The sequence below is a fragment of the Leucoraja erinacea genome, chromosome 6, assembly GCF_028641065.1.
Source record: "Leucoraja erinacea ecotype New England chromosome 6, Leri_hhj_1, whole genome shotgun sequence".
NCBI lineage: Eukaryota > Metazoa > Chordata > Chondrichthyes > Rajiformes > Rajidae > Leucoraja > Leucoraja erinaceus.
The window spans coordinates 49,857,545-49,881,455 of record NC_073382.1 but is presented as its reverse complement, the minus strand read 5'-3'; the positions used below and the strand labels follow the sequence as shown (position 1 = coordinate 49,881,455).

Below are 23,911 nucleotides of genomic sequence, written 5' to 3'. Positions count from 1 at the left end.
GAGTTTTTGAATTAAAAATGTTGATGAATACTCAGTTGCAAGACAAACCAATACGTCAATAATTTACTGCATCCTCCAAATTTCTTAAAACGTGCATCAAGGTAGTGCTGCGTGCATCAGAAGATAATCTGCAGATTTTAAGCTAATGGCGTAGAGATGGCACCGGATGGCGACTCTTTGCAGGCTGGTTCCCAGAAGAATCTGCTATCATACATTACAATTGCTCTGCTCTTTTAAATATTTATTTCAACACCAGAACTATCTTTAATCGGAATACATCTTGCACTAAATGCTGTACCCTTTATCTATACACTGTGGACAACCCGATTGTAATCATGTAGTCTTTGCCTGGATAGAACACAATAAAATGATTTTAACTGTACCTCGGTATATGCGACAATATTAAACTAAATTAAAACAGTGGAAAAATCAAACAGAAGAGGAAAGCCATCCATCCTTAATCAGAAATAAAGTAGAAGTTAGAGATTACAGTATTTTTTCACTTGCCACATACTATTACACAGCTTCCAACATCTTAAATTATTGTAATAAATTGATTTACATTCATTTTTACAAAGAGTAAAATAAACATTAAAAAGTTGAATAGATTAATTACTAAATCAGTTGTGGGGTAAAATTTACTTTCCCATTAATACAGCAACATATTTATGAATTGATCCTACCAGATACAATACTAAAGAAAATCTCCAATACGCTTTCTTGCAAAGATATACAAATATATAAACAATTACTAACAAAATTCTTCAGGGATCCCGTCCACCTTTACATGATTAGCAACACTGAAATACAATGCAAAACATATGGAAGAGCTTCTCTGGTCTTCAACCCAATAACTAAATATATTTTTGGAATATTACTTACTGTAAAGAATAGATCCATAACTCTGCTATCCAGAAGAGTGTCTCGCCAGGATTCTGTTGGCTTTAACATCACATTTTGGGACGATTCAAACATAGCTATATAATGCCTGCCCAGTTATATGAAGTCAAGGTCAATAGACGAACATTACCAGGGGGAAAATACTTCTTAGCTACAACTAAAATGAGTTCAGAGGGAGACTGTAATGGAAATAAATCTTAAGCCATGTTAAATACATGGAATAACTGCAGCATGAGGCTAAGGAATAAAAGCATTTAACTGATCAGAAACAAGACCCATGAAGGGTCGGAAGATTAAAGTTTGATTATAATCATGTGGCATTCCATTGTGATATGATCACATAAATAACCACGGTATCTTAAATGACAAGAGGGGGCAAAAACAGCTTTAATTAACAGATGTCATGATTTATGAGAGATAGTTAAAACAGATTTTTCCATAACTGTCCCAATACCTTTTATTATATTCACTAAGTTTATATATTTACATATACATGACAAACTGCAGTCATTAGTCTGTGGCACTCTTTTGATGCTGTAATGTACATACGACAGGTGTTAGCCGTGGATCAGTTGAAGTACTATGCCCCAGTCTAAGGCCACCGGCTCAAAGCCCACTTCAGAGGCAGTCACATAATCAAAGCTAATACTTTAGTGCAGAACCAAGGGTGTGCTGCTCTGCTGGAGATACTAATGTTAACACTGGATATTAAATTAAGGCCACAGCTTCATTGGACATAATGGCATAATTTGAATTAGCACCAAAGAACTTGGTAGTCAACACTTGTCCCTGAAATCATTACTTAAATTATCTTGTCAGTTATCTCAGTTAATAATGGGACACTGCCACGAAGAAATTGTCTGCCAGTTATTCCTTACTTGGAACAATAACCACAATTCAAAAATACTTCCTTTGCCGTCAAACACGTTGGGATGTCCTGAGCCATGGAAGGCACAATATAAATGCAAGCTTGTGCTGTTTTTTTTTAAACTTGTAGATTGAACAATACGGAACTTTTCGGTCGGAATCCAAAAGCAGGCTAAAACTCAGCATTTATCAACACATCTTGGAACACAACCCTGAAGCAGATGCCATTATTTAAAAAAAATTAAAAATACGCATTTTAGTTGCAGAAACTTCAACTCAGGTGTAGGTGGAATCTCAGTAAAGTTTGGACTTTTAGTTTTCATGAAAAAAACTAGAAAATATTGATAATACAGATAGTTCTATGAATTAAAGACAAGATTTCACGGTCTAATTATTATTGCTTGCCAATTTAAAACAAAAGATTAAACAATTCAGACTGGCAAATGAATGGTGTCATTTTACAACATAAATCTGGTTTCATTAACACCAGTCACAAAATGCAACCATGTAATGATACTGTTTCACAATGCAAAACAAGATTTATTAGGTTTCTTTTGGAGGTACTAAAATTAAGTTTAACTTGGTTCAAACGGATCTGATATTTCTCTGCACTCAAACTTGTTCTGATGGGAAATCTAAACGTAATAAAAGTCCTACATACCTATTTAGCAATATTCTTGGCCGTTTCTGCTTGCAGCTGGACGTCTGTGAACTACCTCTGACTGAAGTTACATGATAATTACTTTATATGCTTAAAGAAAACTGTGAAGCGCAGATAATAAAAAAAAGCACAGCTGAAGAGCATCTCTAATGAAAGAAACACCTATATATAGCTTTTGCCTGCTGCACTCATGCATTGTTTGGCTCTTAACTTGGAAGGCATTCCATGGATTTTACAGTGCTCCAGCAAAATGTACATTATCAATTGACCACCAAAACAGGTAGTTTTGTGTCAATAGTTTTGCATCCTTAAAAACAACCGCATTCTAATAGTTGATGTACACTGTTATTTTACAATTAAAATTTAAGTTCCATCCTACAGATGGAATATTTAGAATGTTTTAATGAGCTTATGGTATTTTAACGAGTTTGCTAAACATCCCGTTCTTTCAAAAAGTGAGAAGGATTTGCAAATAATGACTTTCAAAGTTAACATTGAGATGCAAAATGCAATTTTGATTTAATACCAATTACTTATCACGATAAAAGCTTCTAAAATTGTAACAAAAAAAAAAACACTTTGGATATTTTAGTTTCATTATTTCTGAAAAATGTCACCATGGGCACCTTTAAGAATAGGTCATGTAAAAATCATAGTTACATTGTTAAAAATAGAGAAATGAACAGACATCTCATTGCAGATATCTAAATAACTGGAATCAAAGGCAAAACTGCAAGAGCTTGAAGTGTTCACTTGCTTCAAATGAACTAGACTAAACAACTTGCGATCTCTTCAAACCAGTTAGGATTATTGGCACCATTTTAACCAGGCACAATATTTAGCTGTCACATCTGTTATTTTTAGCAAGACAATCCATACTAATGTACTGTTGACAATTTTGGCACTATAGGATTACTATACTATTTAGTTCACATCAACTCTCAAAGAACTAGCAACAGCTAGTTACTCAGTTCAAAGAAGTTCTAAACATCAATACAAATAACTTGATATTCCTGGCCACAATAGCAACATAGGGTGGCTGGAACTATCTAGAGTGCTTTATCTTATTTACATTGTGGAAAAACAATGTTAATGCTTCAGAGTGACATCAATGAAAGGTCATCAAAGGCAGCATTAATTCTGCTTCTCTTCCTGCAAATGCTGCCTAGCTTGCTAACTATTCCCAGCTTATTTCACACTTCAGATAACTGTAGCATTTCCACAGGGAGGTAGGATGAAAATCTCCAAAATCCAGGTATTTTGCGATGAGGAACTAATGTAAGTCAGCATAGGGATAAAGAGTGAGCTGGATTTGGTGAGAGTCAAGACACTGGAAGCAGTTTCTTGAGCACATCAAGTAACTCAGTGGATCAGGCAGCATCTCTGGAGAAAAAGGGATGGGCGATGTTTCAGGTTGGCGCCCTTCTACATAAGTCATTTGTACCATCCACATTTGTTAATATTAAGCAGGGAGGAGAAAAAATAGATTTTAAGTAGGTTGCTTATGGAAGGGAAAAAAACAGGAGTCTTTGCATTCAATCCTACATTTTGTCTGTGCTGAAAGATAATTTCACTTATAATATTTTGCTAATTAGGATTTTTCATTTTAAACCAAACATTTAGCATACTTAAGTAACATAACCAAATAATATGGTTAAAAGAAAAATGACAACCTTCTTTTGTTTAACATTTTCTCTTCTAACCTCAAAATGTTACCCCCTTATTGAAGTATTGAAGTTGTTTTGCAGGAACCATACCCTGACATCATTGGTTTGTGAGCATGTCATTTGATTGGGGCAGTGCTTTAACGGCAAATTGCAATCCTATTTTCAACTGAAAAGCAGAATACATTCCAGTCAAATGGATTAAATCCAGATTTGGGACACCAATATATCTCTAGTTGGGGCACAGATGACTATAGTCGAGCCTCTTCTACCACGTCCTTATTTTTAAGTTAGTGGAAGAATGGAAGTTGTCCTTCATTTCAACCAAAACAGCTTAGTAATCATAGTTTTCAAAGCACAACCATTAATGTCCATTAAATGCAATACTAACACACTACCGTGGAAGTACAATGAGCCTGAAAGGATATAATTTGGAGGAAGAAAGTTCCAGCTCAAGACTTGGTTAGCTAGTGCAAGGTAACGCTGGAACACAGAAGACATTTGAGCACTGAGGTTTTCCCGTCGGCTGAATTCCTGAAGCACCTCGACCGTCAAAACAAATATCTGCCGAAGGTCATCTTCCTGTGTTTTCAGTAACAAGAGCAAAAATAATCATGCTTGATCAGTTAAATGCAACACTAATTTTCATTCCTGTTTTTTTGTTCTTTTTTTAAAAGCTTGGCTTAAGACCTTTCAAGTGTTGTTCTGTTTAGTGGATCTCAGAGATGCAACTTCTTCTTCTTCTTGCATATGGCGTGCACAGGCTAAAGTTGTAGACAACCTGTTCTATTTGATCTTATTTGATTGTGCATGCCAGGTTGATTGCATTTGTCGAAACAGGGAACGTTGCAATCTCCCACCCTAGAGATGCAACTGAGTGGAGGTGAATATGTTTATTTGGAAAGCCGCAAAGATAAATCTGAGAATGAAAAATCTAAATTATTTATGACTAGGGCGGAACACTAGTGCAGCGGTAGAGCTGCTGCCTTACAGCTCCCGAAATTGACAAAGACAATCCGGACTACGGGTGCTGTCTGTATGGAGTTTGTGACCGCGTGGGTTTTCTCCGGTAGCTCCGGATTCCTCCCACACTCCAAAGACGTACAGGTTTGTAGGTTAATTGGCTTCGGTAAAATTATAAATTGGCCCTAGTGTAAGATAGTGCCAGTTTATGGGCTGATCGCTGTGCAGCACGGACAAGGTGGACCGAAGGGCCTGTTTCTGCACAGTATCTCTAAAGTCTAAAGACTGGCTCTTGATTGCTGACACAGAAATATATATTTTAAAGGAAGCACTGCTTCAAGTGTTTATTTTTGAGTTTCAGCAATAAATTCACACCCTAATAATGAAATGCTTTCTTCGTCACTTCCATCACTTTTCCTTCATTCCTTGGGTGCAGGCAATGTGCAGCAGAATGAGATCAGGGGTCTGGTCAGCTGAGTAACGAGGGAAGGTTATCCACCAAATGAATGCCTGAGGTGTACATTCAGGAAATTGGTGTGTGCTGAAGCAGTTGATATCGCCCAATGAAAGTCTGAGTTACTACAATTGTCCCCAAGCTTGGTAGGGAAAGATGAGGTATGGCTCTCAGACAAATAAGCATTAAAATAAACAAATAGACACAAAATAGTGTAACTCCACGGGTCAGGCAGCACCAGTATGTTTTTTGTATAAACCAGCATTTGCAGCTCCTTGTTATTACATTAAATTTAACAATTTAAATAAATTAACAGAATGCATTTTAAGATGTATTCAGAGATCAAGTCATTGTAAAATATATATTCTCAAGTTGTAAATAATGGCACAACTGAAAGATGGTTTGATTAAACAGATTTAGGTATCATGATCTCATTAAAGATATATTATCTTTCAATAATTTTTCATATTAAGGAATCTTTTACCTGAAAAATTCTTTTGCAGCTCCCATGGAATTCCATACTGAGGCCAATATTACTGGTTTTAGTGGAACTTGAGAATTCAGTCAATAATGCTGTTAGGATTGAACACGCCAATGTCTGCTGCAAGATGCATTAAAAAAATGTGTTTAATACTGAATTACAGTAGGTACAGCTTTAAAGTAATTTTATATTCCCAAGTGTATTTTACGTATCAAAGTCCTGGACATCCTAATGGCTATAAAGCAAGGTGAAAAGGCTGCCATTGAAGTGAGGCATAGCCAACAAGGTCGGTGATTTGGGTATTGAGGGGGGAGGGGGGCAGTGTGGAAGAGCTGATTGGAATCAATAGTGCTCATAAACTAAGGAATAATTAGCATGTCTGGAAGGATCACAAAAGTATCTGAGTTTCAAGTTCCTTTGCCCATCATACAGGGACAAATGATTGAGACCTATCTTCAAGATAAAGTAGAACAATACTAATAATTATTTTAAGAAACTAAACTTTACCTAAATGGTCTGATGTAAAAAACATAAGAATAACATTAAACTTCAGAGTACATATAAACCATTGTAAGTGTAACATAAAGCTGCATTGAGGTTGGGGTTAGAATTTTAGCAATTGATCCTGGGTAAAATAAAGCTTGTGATTTAAAATATCATTCAACAACTAATTCTTCACACAAATAGTTAGTAAACAGGGGTTTATTCTACATACAGGATTAGGCTCCCAAGATATAAACCTGCTTCTGAAAAATGTAGAAATGGCTTGTTCAGATTTGGTATGGCTGAAAAATAATTATTTAAATGTATTAATGAGATTTTATAAAGTGAAGTAGTTAGCACCAAGCTGAATGCTCAGTATAATGTATAGGAAGGAACTGCTGATGTTGGTTTACACCCAAGATAGATACAAAATGATGAAGCAACTCAGCGGGTCGGACAGCCAGAGATGCTGACTTCATCCTATAATCGTAAACTTTGGAGAATGTAGAATTAAATGTGCACTTCTCAAGCAGTGACAGTGGCAACATGATTAATAGCTACAAATTTTGTAAAAGTTTAAATTAGTTAAGTCTACGATGGGAGGCCATTAAAGGCCAAAATAGGGGCAAAATGAGTAATATCAGAACGATGGTAGCAAGACATCTTCATAGTGACCTGGAGAAGAAACTTGACTTAGGATCAAATAGATGCTACCACTGACGACTGGCCGGTTCAGCATGGCTGGCACTGGTGAGAAATTTGCAATAAAAAGGATGCAAAAACTGGTATTTCTGGTAATGACTTTAGTCTTTCTAAGGAAACCCAATGTTCATCCAAGATTGGAACTCAATCTGACATTAATGATTAAAAGAGAATATGCAGATGACATGCCTCTTTAGTGATACCTTCAAGAGACCTCAATTGGATAAATGGGGGACGCGGGGTGGAGGGGGGGGAGAATGTGGAAAACAAAAACAAAACACTTCATCCTGCATATAAGGCATCAGCACACACTCTTTTTGTTGAGGGGGAGAGGAGGCAACTTAAACCTGGAGTCACATATTGGCCAGACGTTTGAAGTACAATAGGGATTCCATCTCTGAAGGTCCATTATTTTCAGGTCTAGCTTTTGACAAAGAAGAGTGGAACTAAGGAGCTTGTTGCATTGAACAATGAGAGGAAGATCCTCATTGAGGTCAGTGTGATCCACAGTGTCAAATGCTGCACTATTGTATCCTGCTCTAGGACCTTCAGATAGTAAATGCCCAATATAAAATATTAAAGTATTATTATCAAAGGCAATATCAGAAGACAAATGTTTGAGTGAGTTTCTTAAAAGGCAACAAAGTAGCGTGATTTAAGATTTACAATTTTAAGTAAGGCCAATAAAATTGGAGAGGATGCACATGTAGGCTGCTGGAGGCCCTGAAACAGCAGGGGTAGAGGACATCGACACATTGCCTGGCCAGGACAAGCCCTGCAGCTCTGACTCGGTGCCACCGCCAAGACAATGAGGTTTCTGACCAAGTTAAGACCACAAGCAGGAGATTGGCTGACATTTATTAGCACATGGAGCTAGAAAAGGAAGGAACAGGCATCAAACTGGCAAAACTCACCAGATGAAAGGATCAACCCCTATTATTTTGAAAAAGTGTTGTGCCTATAAATATCAAACCTAAAAATATAAAGTGATTTATAATTAAATAAGTGAGGTTCAATATTTTTTTCTATTTACACAGACAGAAACTAAAAATGTTAAGCGTTCGTCTCCAATAACTATGAGGATAAATACAGCCGAGTACAAAGGCCGTGAGGAAAGTGTCATGGCTTTGTTAGTTTAAGAATCGTCTGAGCAATTTGAGAGATCATGCATTAGTCATGCAATAACTCATGGGAGAGAAGTGGCGCAGTCTTGGAATACCAATTTTGAATCAATCTCAATGCTTCCTCTCCCCCTGTAGATTTACTCCAAGAACATTGTCAGCATTGTTCCGACTTCAAAGTAAATGACTAGATGCCCAGACCATATGGTGCCAAGGTGGGGTCCATAGAAGTGTTAATGTTCAAAGTTATGCCTGTGAAGCCAATGTCTACAGGGAAAATGCAGTGAGTCTTCCTACCTAGTTAATCACTGTGCACTGAAAGTATGTTACCAGTGTGTTTCTATTTATGCAATTGCAAACAACAGCTGAAGTAATGCTGTTGGTCAGCTGCAACATTTCAGTTCAGAAATGCCACTCAACAGTAATACCTTGACCTTGGTAACTGAATTAATTCAGCCCCCCCCACCCCCCCCCCCCCCCCCCCCCCCCCCCCCCATTGAAAACTAAGAAACGCTAGCATAGCTTGCAGTATGGAATATTAGCAACATTTAATAAGGCACAAAGAGCCCATTACAAAGTCTCAACTGGAACTTGTCCTTACACCTTGAAGTAGGCATTGCATGTAATAGTATCAAACAATGTGACACCAAGCCACCAGAGGAGATTTTGGGTCAGATTAGCCTAAAACAATTAAAAAGTAATGTTTTAAGGCACTTTCTAAAAGAAGAAATAAACAGAGTTGGTTTGGCAAGGATTTCAAAACTCAGAGACTAGGCATTAAAATCCGGACAATTATTAAAATAACAATTTAAGGAGCAGCTATTTTGGAGGTTGTGGGATTTATAAAGATCAGAAAGATAATTGGGAGCAAATGCAAACGGGGAAGAGAATTTTAATCTAGCAATTCTTTGACTTGAAACTAATGCAATGGATGGATTAAAGGAACTTGATATGGATCGAGAACGTCTGAAGAGTTTTAGATAGCCTCATGATTAAAACAGGTTAAGCACTGAAGGCTGGTTCAGATTATATAGGATTATACTTAAATCCAGAGATAAAAAACGTGCATATTCGCTTTACGCAGCAAATAATGAGTCATATACATTACACAGGTGAAGCCTCAAGATCTGCCTGGGGACTGGTGGAATTGGTGACTACAGGAAAGCAGTTTATGATAACTATTGAAAACATTGAGTTCATTGAAATTTTTCCGTGGCAAATATTCAGCAAGCTTACTTAAGCAAAACAATCAACAAAAGCAAGTTTAAAAAAATTTCTAGCAAATTTAATAATCTACAATTCTTTCACTTTTAATATGAAAGCTAGATTGCCCTATGAGCTAAAATAAAGTGAAAGAAGTACGTGCTAATTTTGTGATATCTAAGATCACCTGCCATCCTCCATTATAGCCACAGAGAATCTAAGGTGAGTTGATGGGAAAAGAGGGCGAGCACTGGAGGAATGTCCTGTAATCACTTTAACAAAACTATAATCCCTCAGAGTATAAACATATTTTATTTTGCCATAATTATTCATAGAAAATCTTGCTCTTGGTGTTAAATAACAATATCTTTATAATAAATGGACAGTCAATTTTGAAATGTAATGAGTATTAGGATGGTGTAGCTGAAAATTTGTTTTGATAGGACATTCATTCCAACTCCACATTCACATGGGAAAAGTGCCAAATGGATATGGTGCTTTTCTGTTATCATTCACACATCCTCAAGTCTACTTTACATTTTACAGCTGTAATTTTCCATTTGGTGCAGCTGTTTTACAGCAAATTCCTAAGTAGAAAGGGCACAGAAATATTTACTCTGATCTCGCATCAGAATTAAACTACTCTCCCCTCACCCCAATTGCCATGAAGCAGATTTAATCCCAGCGTTAGCAAGGTTGACAGATTAATATTGGACCTGATAAAATACCGAGCAAGACATGTATCAAAGAATGAGGAATTGGCTGATCACCCCAAATCAAATAGTTAAAATGCAAAAAAATATTTCTAATAAAACAGGTCTTGTTGACTATTTTAAGCAGTGTGACCAGAAAAGGCAAGTATTCCTTGTTTAAAGGCATACATTGAGAGGAAAACATTTTGATTGCCATTTTCTATGTATGTTGCAAAGCCTACCTGAAGCGTCGCTGAAAATCTGTCGCTGCGGGTGTGCGCGATTTTGGCGCCGTTTAGAGGGGGCGGGTTTAAAACACGATTTTCCCTAGGCTGTTCCAATCGAGGATGTTCAGCCTAGTTAATTATTAACGGAAAATCGCTGGAATATTCCGTCGCTTTAGCTATTATTAGTTTTAAAGGCTTTATATAATTGTTGTAGTAGTTTAAAAATTAACCTCTAAACCCGCGACCACCGGCAAACGGCAGGGTCTCATACAGCAGACAACAGAAGGTAGGCTGTTTATTTTTACATTAAAAAGGGCTTCTTAAGATCCCTTTATACAAAGTTTAAAGTTGCGAGTAGCTCATTTTGGGCCCATTTTATCCCACAGTATTTTTCTGGGCATTTGAGGGCACAAATCCACCGCGATATGAACGTTCTAAACCAGCCCGTTCACAGGATCCCACTAGAAAGCCGATTTAAAATGGACTTTAATTTACAGCAATTGAACACTAAATTCCTTCCATTTGGCCTATAAATGAATGTAAATGAGATTTAAAAATCATGTTTTATTGTGAATTATTTGTGAATATTATTTGGACACTTCGGCTATTTAAAAATGTTAATCATTTATTAAGAAATAGATAGATGTTTCGATCTAGTAATTGAAGTTTGAAATTAGCTCCAATTGGGTAACTAACTAATTATATGCTTTAATTTCAGGTCATCCAAGTAAGATTGATTTATATTTGTTTCAGAATGCTTCAATCTATGATAACTGAAAATTTCATTCAGTTCTCTCAATTTTTAAGAAAGTTATGGGCTTTTGACTGTCCTCGATCACAGCTTTTTTGTTATGTCCATAAAAAATCAATAGGGAACAAGATGCTAATTTCCGAGTATAAAAATGGCCATAACTTTTTAAATACTTGAGATATGAAAGTGAAATAGGTGTCAAATTAAACTTATTTTTATGCTTTATCTGATGGGATAAATTGCAGACTTGATTTTTAAAATCTCAAAATTTTGTAACATTGCTACATTTTCAACTTGTTTTTATTTATGATGCCAAGGATGAAGCAGATTTTTGGAAACCCATTGTCAATAAAGTAACGGACAATTACCAACAACCAATCTTCAATCTTCAGCTGGAGAAACTCAGCGTGTGCAGCAGCATCTATGGAGCGAAGGAAATAGGCAACGTTTCGGGCCGAAACCCTTCTTCATAACAGTGTAATCTTGGCCATGTCAGAGGTGATCATGTACACACTGGGAAGGAAATAACAGGAGCACTACAAAAATCCAGCCTTTCTCTTCCCCTCCATTTCCTTGCTATGGTTACAGCTATTGTAAAAAGTGCCTTGACTGTTGGAAAGGATAAGTAAACAAACGCATGTGAAGATATTGCCTGCAAAACATTTTGTGGAAGAGAGATGCTGGTTGAAGACCATGAAAATTTTCAACATTTGCAGTTTTTTTCCTTTACACAACACAAAGGTTGAGTTCAGGGTACTACTGGCCATTTTAAGCAGCAATCTTGGAAGTTATGGGAAGGAGGAAATCAGATTGAAGGGATCTAAAATTTGATAAAATGATATGTAGTGATTATACATTCAAGAAGGAAAGAAGAGTGGCAGTAAGTCGCAGATGGGAAAAGTGAGCATTTTGCTCAGTAGACTATTTCTAGAGTTTTCAACCATGACAAGGGTCCATTTCAGGGGAATGTGAGGAGGCATCAAGCTGAAGATTTTAATTTCATCAAAGTGAATAACTGACAATATTTACTACGAAAGAAAATAAATATAAGGGAGCTAGGATCTGAATAGTTACAAGATGGCAAATGATAGTTCATACAGTGCCCTCCGTAATGTTTAGGACAAAGACCCATCATTCATTTATTTGCCTTTGTACCCCATAATATGAGATTTGTAATAGGAAAATTACATGTGGTTAAAGTGCACAATCTCAGAGTTTAATAAAGGGCATTCATATAGATTTTGGTTTCACCATGTAGAAATTAGGCAGGCAAGGCAACTTTATTTATATAGCACATTTCATACACGAGGCATACTCAAAGTGCTTCACATAAAAACATGTCATACAATAAAATGAAATAATAAAATGAAATAAAATAGAATTAAAAGAAAAGCAAAATTAAAAATGCATTATAAAAAGTGCAAAAGTTAAAAATGCAATGTAGTTAAGATTTAGCTGAAAGCTAAAATGACAGCGGTGTTTATACTATGTCAGGGCACCACAATGTTTGGGACACAGCAATGTCATGTAAATGAAAGTACAGGTGCACAACCTTTTATCCGAAGATCCAAATAACGAAAACCTCCGAATAGCGACATTTTTTCGGTCCTTGAAGAAAGGTCCTTGAAAACGTTCACCGAGGGCGGCCTGCAGAGGTGACAGCGGAACCTCCGGTCAGTCCCGAAGAAAGGGGAACTAAATCCCCATTTGAGGGTATATTGCGCGGGAGGGTTAATAATGACAATATGATACCTGCCAGCCAAAAGTTCCCACGGTAGACTCACGATACACAGTGTATCGTGAGTCTTGCGTGGGAACTTTTTAACTCAGCGTGCAGCAGTAGATTGTGGCTCCCTTCAGTTTCACCCCACCTACCCCCCTCTGCTTCCCGGCCATGTGTGTGACCCCTTCCCTCCCCTCTCCAGCTCCCCGCTCATTGCACCGGCGCGGGGGCTTTGTACTGTCTTCACGTCGCGATGCTAGCAGCACAGTGCCAGTCACCGGAGACGTCAGGACCAACGGAACACCGACCCCCAGGCCCACCGCAAGCACGGAGATCCCAGAACAGCAACTCCAGCCCAGCCCCGTTCCAACTCCAGAGAAACACGCTCCCCGTATGGGCAGAAGCTGATGGTGTGCAAGAATAACGTCTTGTTCTTGGGGTCGCGCAGCTCGGGCTGTGGGCGAACTGCCACTTGTCACCATAGCGGCCCATCGGGGAGCGGATTCCTCTGGAGTTGGAGGGGGAGGGGGGTATTGTGCTGTTTGATCGCCCCCTACTATTCCAGGGACAGGGAGACAGGACGTTCACCGAGGGCAGCCCGCAGAGGTGACAGCGGAACCTCCGGTCGGTCCTCGAAGAAAGGGGAACTAAATCACCATCCATAAAAGAGAAGCAGCAGATTGTCGCTCCCTTCAGTTTCACCCCACCTACACCCCTCTGCTCCCCGGCCATGTGTGTGACCCCCATCCCTCCCCTCTCCAGCTCCCCGCTCATTGCACCGGCGCGGGGGCTTTGTACTGTTTTCACGTCGGCGATGGCAGCGGCCAGTACAGTCACCAGAGACGTCAGGACCAATTGGACGTCGACCACCAGGCCCACCGCAAGCACGGAGAACCCAGAGACCCACAGCCAGCAGCAGCAGCCCAGCCCCGCTCCAACTACAGAGGAACCCGGGTTGCGGATGACGGGGCGCAGCTCGGGGCGTCGTAGGGGCCCATCGGGGAGCGGGTTCCTGTTGGTCCTGACGTCTCCGGCCACCTGCTATCCTCCGGGAACTGTACCGCCCTTGCAGGAGTGGGGTTGTTTGCAGTTGCAGAGGGAGGGGGCAAGGGCGGTACAGTTCCCAGTCTCAGCTCCAGTCCAAGGGGGTGGCCGGAGACGTCAGGACCAACGCGACAGCGACCCCCAGGCCCACTGCAAGCACGGAGATCCCAGAGACCCACAGCCAGCAGCAACTCCAGCCCAGCCCCGCTCCAACTCCAGAGGAACACGTAGGGGCAGAAGCTGATGGTGTGCAAGGTGTTCTTGGGGTGGCGCAGCTCGGGCTGTGGGCAAACTGCCACTTGTCGCCGTAGCGGCCCATCGGGGAGCGGATTCCTCTGGAGTTGGAGGGGGAAGGGGGTATTGTGCTGTTTGATCGCCCCCTACTATCCCAGGGACAGGGAGACACAGCGGCTTTTTACAATGGTGGGCAATCACTTCCAAAGTTCTGTCCACACAGTCAGTACACCTCTCCTACACTGCATTTCATACAAACATTTATTCTGCAAGAAAAAACGACATTGAAGACTAAAACTCGCGACCTTGCGGATATGAGCCGAACACTCTACCACTGAGCCAGCCATTAAAATCTACGCTAAAAAATTTCCATTCCGAAGACCGACAAATTCTGAATTACGAAAAGTGTCTGGTCCCAAGGCTTTGGGATAAGCGGTTGTGCACCTGTAGTCATGTTTAGTATTTTGTTGCATATCTCCGATTCATGAACAATTCATGAAGTCTGCGAATCATGAACATCGGCAGTTGCTGGGTGTCTTCTCTGGTGATGCTCTCCCAGGCCTGTATTGCAGCCATCTTTAGCTTTTACTTGTTTTGGGGGCTAGTTTTCTCTTCAGCATATAAAAGGCATGCTCAATTGGGTTCAGGTCAGGTAATTGACTTGGCCGCTCAAGAAATGACCATTTTCTAGCTTTGAAAAACTCCTTTGTTGCTTTATCAGTACGTTTGGGGTCATTGTCTTGCTGTAGAATAAACTGCCAGCCAATGAGTTTTGAGGCATTTGTTTGAACTTGAGCAGATAGGATGTGTCTATACACTTCAGAATTTATTATGCTACTACCATTAGCAGTTGTATCATCAATAAAGGTAAGTGAGCCAGTAACTTCTGCAGCCATACATACAACACCACCGTGTTTTCACAGATGAGGTGGTATGCATTGGATCTTGGGCAGTTCCTTCTCTCCTCCATACTTTGCTCTTGCCATCACTCTGATATGTTCATCTTCATCTCATCTGTCCACAAGACCTTTTCCCAGAACTGTGGTTGCTCTTTTAAGTACTTCTTGGCAAACTGTTCACATGGCCATCCTATGTATGCGGTTTACATCTTGCCAGTGGTTTACATCTTGCCGTGTAGCCTCTGTATTTCTGTTCATGAAGTCTTCTGCGGACAGTGGTCATGGACAAATCCACACCTGACTCCTGAAGAGTGTTTCTGATCTGTCGGCAGGTGTTTTGGGGTTTTTCCTTATTATTCAGAGAATTCTTCTGTCATCAGCTGTGGAGGTCTTCCTTGGCCTGCCAGTCCCTTTGCGATTCATAAGCTCACCAGTGCTCTCTTTCTTCTTAATGATGTTCCAAACAGTTGATTTTGGTAAGGCTAAGGTTTGGCTGACGTCTCTAACAGTTTTCTTGTTTCTCAGTCTCATAATGACTTCTCTGACTTTCATTGGCACAACTGTGGTCCTCATGTTGATAAACAGCAAAAAAAGTTTCCAACGGTGATGGAAAGACTGGAGGAAAGACTAGGTGCTGCGAGCTCTCTTATACCTGCATTAAGGAGGCAATTAAACGTACCTGAGCCGTTACAAACACCTGTGAAATCACATGTCCGAAACATTATGGTGCCCTGAAATGGGGGGGACTATGTATATTTCTGTACACAGCTGTAATTTCTACATTGTGAAACCAAAATATATAAAAATGCCCTTTAATAAAATCTGACAATGTGCACTTTAATCACATGTGATTTTTTTATATTACAAATCTCAAATTGTGGAGTACAGAGGCAAATAAATAAATGATGGGTCTTTGTCCTAAACATTATGGAGGGCACTGTAAGTAGAAAAGGAGTAGAATAAAGTGAAGTGCATTTGATAGCAGTTTTTATCTGCCCTTTCTGTCCCATTGAAATATTCAATGTTCATTTTATCAAAGTGATTAAAGACAGTAAAAACCTGATGTGCTTCCTCTCCACTTAAGGAAGATGAAGACATAAAAACAAAAAGACGAAATTAAAATGATCCAAGGTTTGGCAGAAATGCATTGAAATAAACTACTGCCAGCAAAGGCAATTATGACTTTAAAAGATGTAAAAACCAAAGGCTGCATTAAATACTTACCACTACTGGGTTGCCACTGCTTATTAAGTGACCAACTTCATGGAATATGCTGTTGCAGACAATGGTTTTGTCTAATGAGCCTCGCTTGACAATTACTGCTACTGCTAATAGTATCTGTTCTCGAACATATTTCTGAAGGCTTTAAGGAAACAACAAATACATTAACTGCTTTAAAATAAAACATTATGGTGATAATGTTAACTTGTTATGTTATTATCATGACATAACAACGATTTTTGTCCTAATGTCAGTAGATCTTAAAATATTCCTTTGTTTCAATTTACAATTCTTTTAATTATCTTATGTTTTATAAGAATTCACCAAGAACATTTTCAAAAGATAGATTGAATCTAAAAGTCTTGGTTGCCAATCCACAATTTCCCTGCAATGAACCATTTATTACAATGTTCAAAAATAAGATATATTGTTATATTTGGTATATTTGAAATAGCCAAGCACACAAAAAATAGTTTGTTGGCTTAATCGGTATCGATGATTCCTTTAAAAGCACACCTGACAAAAGGCTTATTTCATAATAGGCTTACAAAGGCATATATATTATTTCTTATAATTATGGATATATTTCCATTTGTTTAAAATTAAAAGTTGCAAAAAGACAAGTTCAGTTAACAAATTGAAACAGCAGCACGAACATTTGGCACATTTAACATTGTACATTTTCTAAATCTTACCATAGGATCTAGCATGGAAAGACATGTTCATAAAGGTAACTAAAAGCTTAGTCAACAATGTTGATTTAAGAAGTATTATTTTAAAAAGAGTATAGTGCAAGGTATAGAGAGAGTAGTTTAGTTTAGTGATACAGGCCGTGGCCCACTGAGTCCTTGCCGACCAGTGTTCACTAGTCTATCCTAAACACTAGGGACAATTTTTACAGAAGCCAATTAACCTACAAACCTGCACATCTTTGGAATGTGGGAGGAAACCAGAGCACCCGGAGAAAACCCTCGCGGTCCCAGGGAGAATGGACAAACTACGTACAGGCAACACCCATAGTCAGAATCTAACCCGGCTGCATTAGGATAAATTCCAGTGTCTTTGCAGCCAAGGACAACATATGGTATTAGTCATAGAGCTAGATAACTAGCTTGTGGAGAGGATGTTTCCAGTTGCGGGTGAGTGTGTGATCAGAGGGCACAGCCTCAGAATAAAAGGACATACCTTTAGAATGGAGATGAGGAGCAATTTCTTTACCAGAGGGTGATGAATCTGTGGTATTCATTGCCACAGATAGCAGAGAAGGCCGTCATTGAGTATTTTTTAAGTGGAGATTGGTTGGTTCTTGATCAGTAAGGGTTTCAAAGGTTACTGGGAGAAGGCAGGAGAATGGGGTTGAATCGATCAGCCATGATCGAATGGCAGAGCAGACTCGATGGACTGAATGGCCTAATTCTGCTCTTATGAGTTTATAACCGTCTAAACCATTCCTAACACTGCAAAAGCCAGGACAAAGTTAACTTGGAACATTGAAAGTCTGAGGGATATGGCAAGACTGTATAAGGAATTTAAACTTTAAATTTTAGCACTGTGATGACAAGTAAGTGTTGAAATATGCCGAGCAGTAAAGAAGGGGTGATGAATGATGGGGAATAGGCAAGTTGGGAAATGGCCAGGAGGGGCACACAAGATAATTTAAGTGCAACCTTTTTGGATGAATGTCTATTAAACACATTGGTGAAACTATTGTTGGAGACTTTCTGTGAACAATTAAAATAGAACAAGACAACTGCAGTTCCACTGAGCTACATAAAGCCTAAGAGGAGAGGCGGTTAACCGCTTCGTAACTCAATATTGAGAAAATACTACAAATGTGGAATTTTTTGAAGAGTGAAATAATTAATGTTTTAGATTAATAAACATCTGATTTAAAAAAGATAATTGATCAGAAAATTAGCTAGTTCTCTCACTTTACATGCTATCGCAACTTCCAAATGTTCTCAACAATTTTACGTTAATTACACCCCCATTAACATTTTGCTTTTGTTAAAGTAAGACATGTGCTCCAAAAAAATGTGGTGAAAGGACATATTTGGCTCATAGAAAAATCATTTTCTCCTCCCAGTGAATCAAGGTCTAACCCTGTTATGTAGGTATGTGGCTGGAATGAGAATTAAGTTCTAACCCACCAGGTCGCAGGAACATAAGTAAAACCAGTGGCCATATGTTGGCCCAGAATGTTTGCCAACATATGGCCCAGAATGCTTGCATTTTTCCAATTCCGTTTTAATTCAGGAAAAGTCAGCAAACTACTGTGCAATGTACAAAAAAGTTGAGATAAAAGTGCATTTAAGCATTGGCAAGAGTAACGTTCAATATTCTAGAAAATCAGTACTACAAAGAGTGCCGAATTATTGGAGTTTAAACAGAATTTCCGAAGCTGAATCATTTGCAACTATAAACAAAACCATCTTGGGGGTCGATTCAGTAAACCTCCTGAATACTCTAATAAAGTCCCATTATCCCAGGCTCAAATAACTTAGTACGCACTTAGGCCTTTGCAAGACATAAGTTAATAGGAATGTCCGTAGTGATTCAATGCTGTTTTTTTCCAATAGCACCCATTCTCGCACAACAGCTTCCATTATGGTCGTGGCAGCTTGAAATAGAACGTAATCAACTTTACTGGTTTCTGTGAAGAAAAAAATAAATAAAAATTTCACTCAACCTTTCCCAACAACAAATTACATAGAAATAACCCACAGGCTTAAGAGTTGAAAAATGTTGTCCCATCTGCAAAATGTATGAATAATAAACATGCCAAAAGCAGAAGCCAACAATGCAGCCTTCCCCAAAACAAGGGAATTTGGAACATTAAAAATAACCATCAGCTAGCGAAGTATCTACATCCCTTGGATAAAGCCCATCAGGACCAGTGGACTTGTCAGCTTGTAGCTCCAACAATTTGTCCAGCAACACTGCCCTAGTCTAGTCTAGTTTAGAGATCGGCCCACCGGGTCGACGCTAACCAGTGATCCCCGGACACGAACACCATCCGACACACATTAGGGACAATTTACTATTTCAGCAAGCCAATCAGCCTACAGAGGAAACAGGAGATCCTGGAGAAAACCCAAGCAGGTCACGGGGAGGACATATTAACTCCATACAGACAGCATCGGTAGTCAGGATCATAATTGTCAATTTCCCCACATTCCTCTCTATTCCAATTGCCAAATTACAACAATTTCTAGAATGTTACTTGCACCTTCCATAGTAAAGATTTACACAAAATACCCGCTTAATCTATAATTTTCTTGATTTCTATTCTCAATTCTCACAAACGTTTCTATGGGCCCAATGTTCATTAACATTTTCTTCAATCTACAGAAATGCTTACCATCAGTTTTGTATTACTGACTATCTTTATTTCATACTCTATTTTTCTCTTTCTTTATTATTTCTTTAGGAAGTCATGAGGTGCACTGGGTGTATGCCAGCCATTCATTCATGGTATATAGATATCCCAGGCAATGCTGGTATTTGTTATTCATCCCTGTTCGCCCCTAAACTGAGGGCCCAATAAAGATTTAACCAATAGTCACATATCAGCCAAATTGCAGCAGATTAACTTCACTGAATGAAATTAATGAATCAGATTTTTTTAAACCACAATTTTTTTTTTACCATTTAAGAGTAACTCTAACAGCAATTAGCCTTTAAAAAAAAGATATTTAAAAAAAGATATTTATTTAATTACTTAAATTCAAATTTCCGTGCTCTCACTACTCTTGCTACCAGAATAACACAAATTACTACACTGCTATATCTTAAAATAGTAAGTTTCTGTGCCTGTAAACCTGTCAGTGGATCACCAACCTCCTGACAGACAGGAAGCAGCATGTGAGGTTGGGAAAGCACATCTCGGACCCGCAAACACTCAGCATAGGAGCACCGCAAGGCTGCGTACTCTCTCCTCTCCTCTACTCTCTCTACACCAACAACTGCACCTCCACAGACACCTCTGTCAAACTTCTCAAGTTGGATGACACAACCCTGATTGGACTGATCCAGGATGGGGAGGAATCTGCCGGCAGACAGGAAGTGTCACAGCTGGCATCCTGGTGTCGTAGCAACAACCTAGAGCTCAATGCTCTTAAGACAGTGGAATTGGTTGTAGACTTTAGGAGAGCTCCCCCTCCCGTCACCCCACTCACCATCAACAACGCCACAGTCACATCTGTGGAGTCTTTTAAGTTCCAGGGAACCATCATTTCCAAGGACCTTAAGTGGGGAGCTATCATCGACTTCACAGTAAAAAAAGCACAACAGAGGATGTACTTCCTGCGGCAGCTGAGGAAGCATAATCTGCCACAGGCAATGATGGTCCAATTCTACACGGCCATCGTAGAGTCTGTTCTCACCTTCTCCATCATGATCTAGTTTGGCTCAGCTGGAGGCTGCAGCGAATCGTCCAATCAGCAGAAAAGATTATTGGCTGCAACCTTCTCTCCATTGATGAACTGTACACTGCAAGGGCCAGGAAGTGAGCGGGCAAGATCATCTCTGACCCCTCTCACCCTGGCCACAAACTCTTTGAATCATATCCCTCTGGAAGGCGACTCCGGACTGTCAAAGCTGCCACAGCCGGACATAAAAACAGTTTTTTATCCACGAGTAGTTGTTCTAAACAGCCCAAAATCTGTTGCCTCCCTTTGATCTGGTATTTTGTTGGTTCACATGCTTGATCAATGATGTTTTATCATTAATGTTTTATTATTATTAATGTTTAGCATTTTCTGAGTCATTCGTAACTGTCACTGTATGTCATGTTGTTACTTGTGGGAGGAGCACCAAGGAAAATTCCTTATATGTGAATACTTGGCCAACAAACTTACTTACTTAACCTCTGCTACAGAAATGCAGAAATCAATCTTCCAAAACTACAAAAGACCCCTTTAAAAGCATACACTGCATATCAATTTACTGAATCGAATGAGCAGACACGCTGCCAAATTATTAATAACCTTCATCAGGAAGAGCTAACGACAAGCTAGAAGAGAAGGTTGGGGATATAACATTTTCTAAACTGCAAGTAGTAAACAAAGGCTTAGGTATACTGGCAAAACAAGTTTAAGTTTTCTTGCCTTGATTTGTATCTACCCGGTTATTTTAAAAAATAACAAAATGCTGTAAATACTCAGCATGCAAGGTCAGACCTAAAGGGAGAGAAATAGAGTTAACCTTTCAAATCGAAGGCCCTTTGACCTGAAACAGTAACTCATTCTCTTCCCAAAGATATGGCCTGACGTGCTGGATGGCTCAATTCTTTCTAGTTTTTAATCAATGGTTTCCAGCATCTGCAGGTTTTTTTGATTTTTAAAACATAAAAGCAAACAAGGTTAGGTCAAACAACCTTTGGCGACTGTTTGCCATTCATCAAAATGATGGTTCCATTTGACTATGACCCTTCAAAGTACCCTACAGTTGTTCCATTTGGTCAATTCATATTTCATAGACAGAGACAGCCAAGAATGTACAGGTCAGGTGCAAGGCTCTCTACTTCATCCCAACCGTGTGCTCCAACTCCAATAGCAAAACTGCAGCTGCCACGATATCCATGTGAACTAGGGGGCGCCGTCCTGTATGGTATGGCTGCCCAGCCTGCAGCTGCCCATTTTTTTCACTTTTTTTTTATTTTTAGTGAATTTTAGTGTTTTGTTTTTGCAGTCTTTTTTATTGGGGGGGGGGGGGGGTGGGAAAAGGGGAAACTACTTTTCAGGGTCCCTACCTGGTCGGAGAGGCGGCTTTTCTCCGAGCAGCACCTTTGACCCGTCCTCGCGGCTTACCAGCTGGTCTCATCTGTCCACAAGACCGGTTTCCAGAACTGTGGTTGCTCTTTTAAGTACTTCTTGGCAAACTGCAACCTGGCCATCCTATTTTTGCGGCTAACCAGTGGTTTGCATCTTGCAGTGTAGCCTCTGTATTTCTGTTCAAGAAGTCTTCTGCGGACAGTGGTCATTGAAAAATACACACCTGACTCCTGAAGAGTGTTTCTGATCTGTCAGACAGGTGTTTGGGGATTTTTCTTTATTATAGAGAGAATTCTTCTGTCATCAGCTGTGGGAGGTCTTCCTTGGCCTGCCAGTCCCTTTGCAATTACTAAGCTCACCCGTGCTCTCTTTTTTCTTAATGATGTTCCAAACTGTTGATTTTGGTAAGCCTAAGGTTTGGCTGATGTCTCTAACAATTTTATACTTGTTTCTCAGTCTCATAATGGTTTATTTGACTTTCATTGGCGCAACTTTGGTCCTCATGTTGATAAACAGCAATAAAAGTTTCCAAAGGTGATGGAAAGACTGGAGGAAAGACTAGATGCTGAGAGCTCTCTTATACCTGCATTAAGGAGGCAATTAAACGCACCTGAGCAATTACAAACACCTGTGAAGCCAAACATTATGGAGCCCTGAAATGGGGGGACTATGTATAAACACAGCTGTCATTTCTACATGGTAAAACCAAAATGTATAAAAATGGCCTGTAATAAAATCTTAATGTGCAGTTTAACCACATGTGATTTTTTTTTACAAATCTCAAATTGTGGAGTACAGATGCAAATAAATAAATAACTTCACAATGGATCACACTTATTTCACAAGATACAACTCGGCTCCGTGACTTGCTATCTTTTAGTATGCATTGATCTAAAATTATAACATTTGACAACCACAACTGCTGATTTAATTACCCATGGGATGCGTTTAAAAAAAAACTAATTCTCAAAAATAACAGAAAATGCTGGAGATACCCAGCAGCCTAACCTTCTAAGCTCCTCTGCCATTGTAAGAAGCGTTAAAATATCAGAGATAAAGACCTATCTTGTGACTATCTGAAGACTAATAATGGCAATTGGAGATAATAGAAATTCCACTAACCCCACTGCATTTTAGAACATAGAACAGTACAGCACTGGGACAGGCTCTTTGGCATACAAGGTTTGTGCTGAACATGATGCCTGGTGAAGCTATTCTCATGTTTGTGCATATATGATTCATTGGGGGGGGGGGGGGGGGGGGGGAATAATCAGGTTCTACACTCCTATTAAAATAGCTATTACTTCCACCTAGTTTAGCTTATTTTCCCAGCTGAGAAAAGAAAGAGCTCTCTTCTGGTCTATATAAACAGATTCACAAACATTTATACGAGAGCGACAAAAATATTTTTCAGTATCAGTGACATTAAACAAATAAAACAGGAGAGATTTACCTAGTATGTGTTTACATATTGCAAATGGTGATTTTGATTTTCTAAATGACAGGAATATGTGTTCTGCATGTTGACGCTGTTCATGACTGACCATGGATGGGGGTGCCTGTGGAAACAGGAAAGTACGGTACATATTATGGTTAACTTCTCAGCTACAAGCAAATTAGAGCAAAATTACATTAAAGTGTTCAGATGAAACTTATTTTCAATTAGTATAAATATTTAAGCTGTCATACAATATTAACTGCACAGCTACCTGTACAGGTAACATATAATACCTTGAACTGAGACCTCTATATTCTGAATACAAATCATTAAAAAAAAAAGTAAATCCCAACTCTTTGGAAGAGTATTAGAATGCAGCCTTTGGCCATGCATTCGCTTCCCGTAGATC

General features: G+C 39.2%; 1 protein-coding gene across 1 annotated transcript in view; it reads right to left on the bottom strand.

Moving 5' to 3' along the window:
- xpo4 (exportin 4) overlaps window positions 1-23,911 on the bottom strand; it is a 103,907-nt gene that overhangs the window by 54,052 nt on the left and 25,944 nt on the right. Inside the window, exons 2-7 of the mRNA XM_055636982.1 lie at window positions 23,518-23,623; window positions 18,802-18,943; window positions 16,294-16,432; window positions 5,994-6,110; window positions 4,521-4,674; window positions 883-995 (exon numbers count right to left, since the gene is read on the bottom strand). Coding sequence (XP_055492957.1) covers window positions 883-995; window positions 4,521-4,674; window positions 5,994-6,110; window positions 16,294-16,432; window positions 18,802-18,943; window positions 23,518-23,623 — 771 coding nt within the window. The remainder of the gene's footprint in view (window positions 1-882; window positions 996-4,520; window positions 4,675-5,993; window positions 6,111-16,293; window positions 16,433-18,801; window positions 18,944-23,517; window positions 23,624-23,911) is intronic.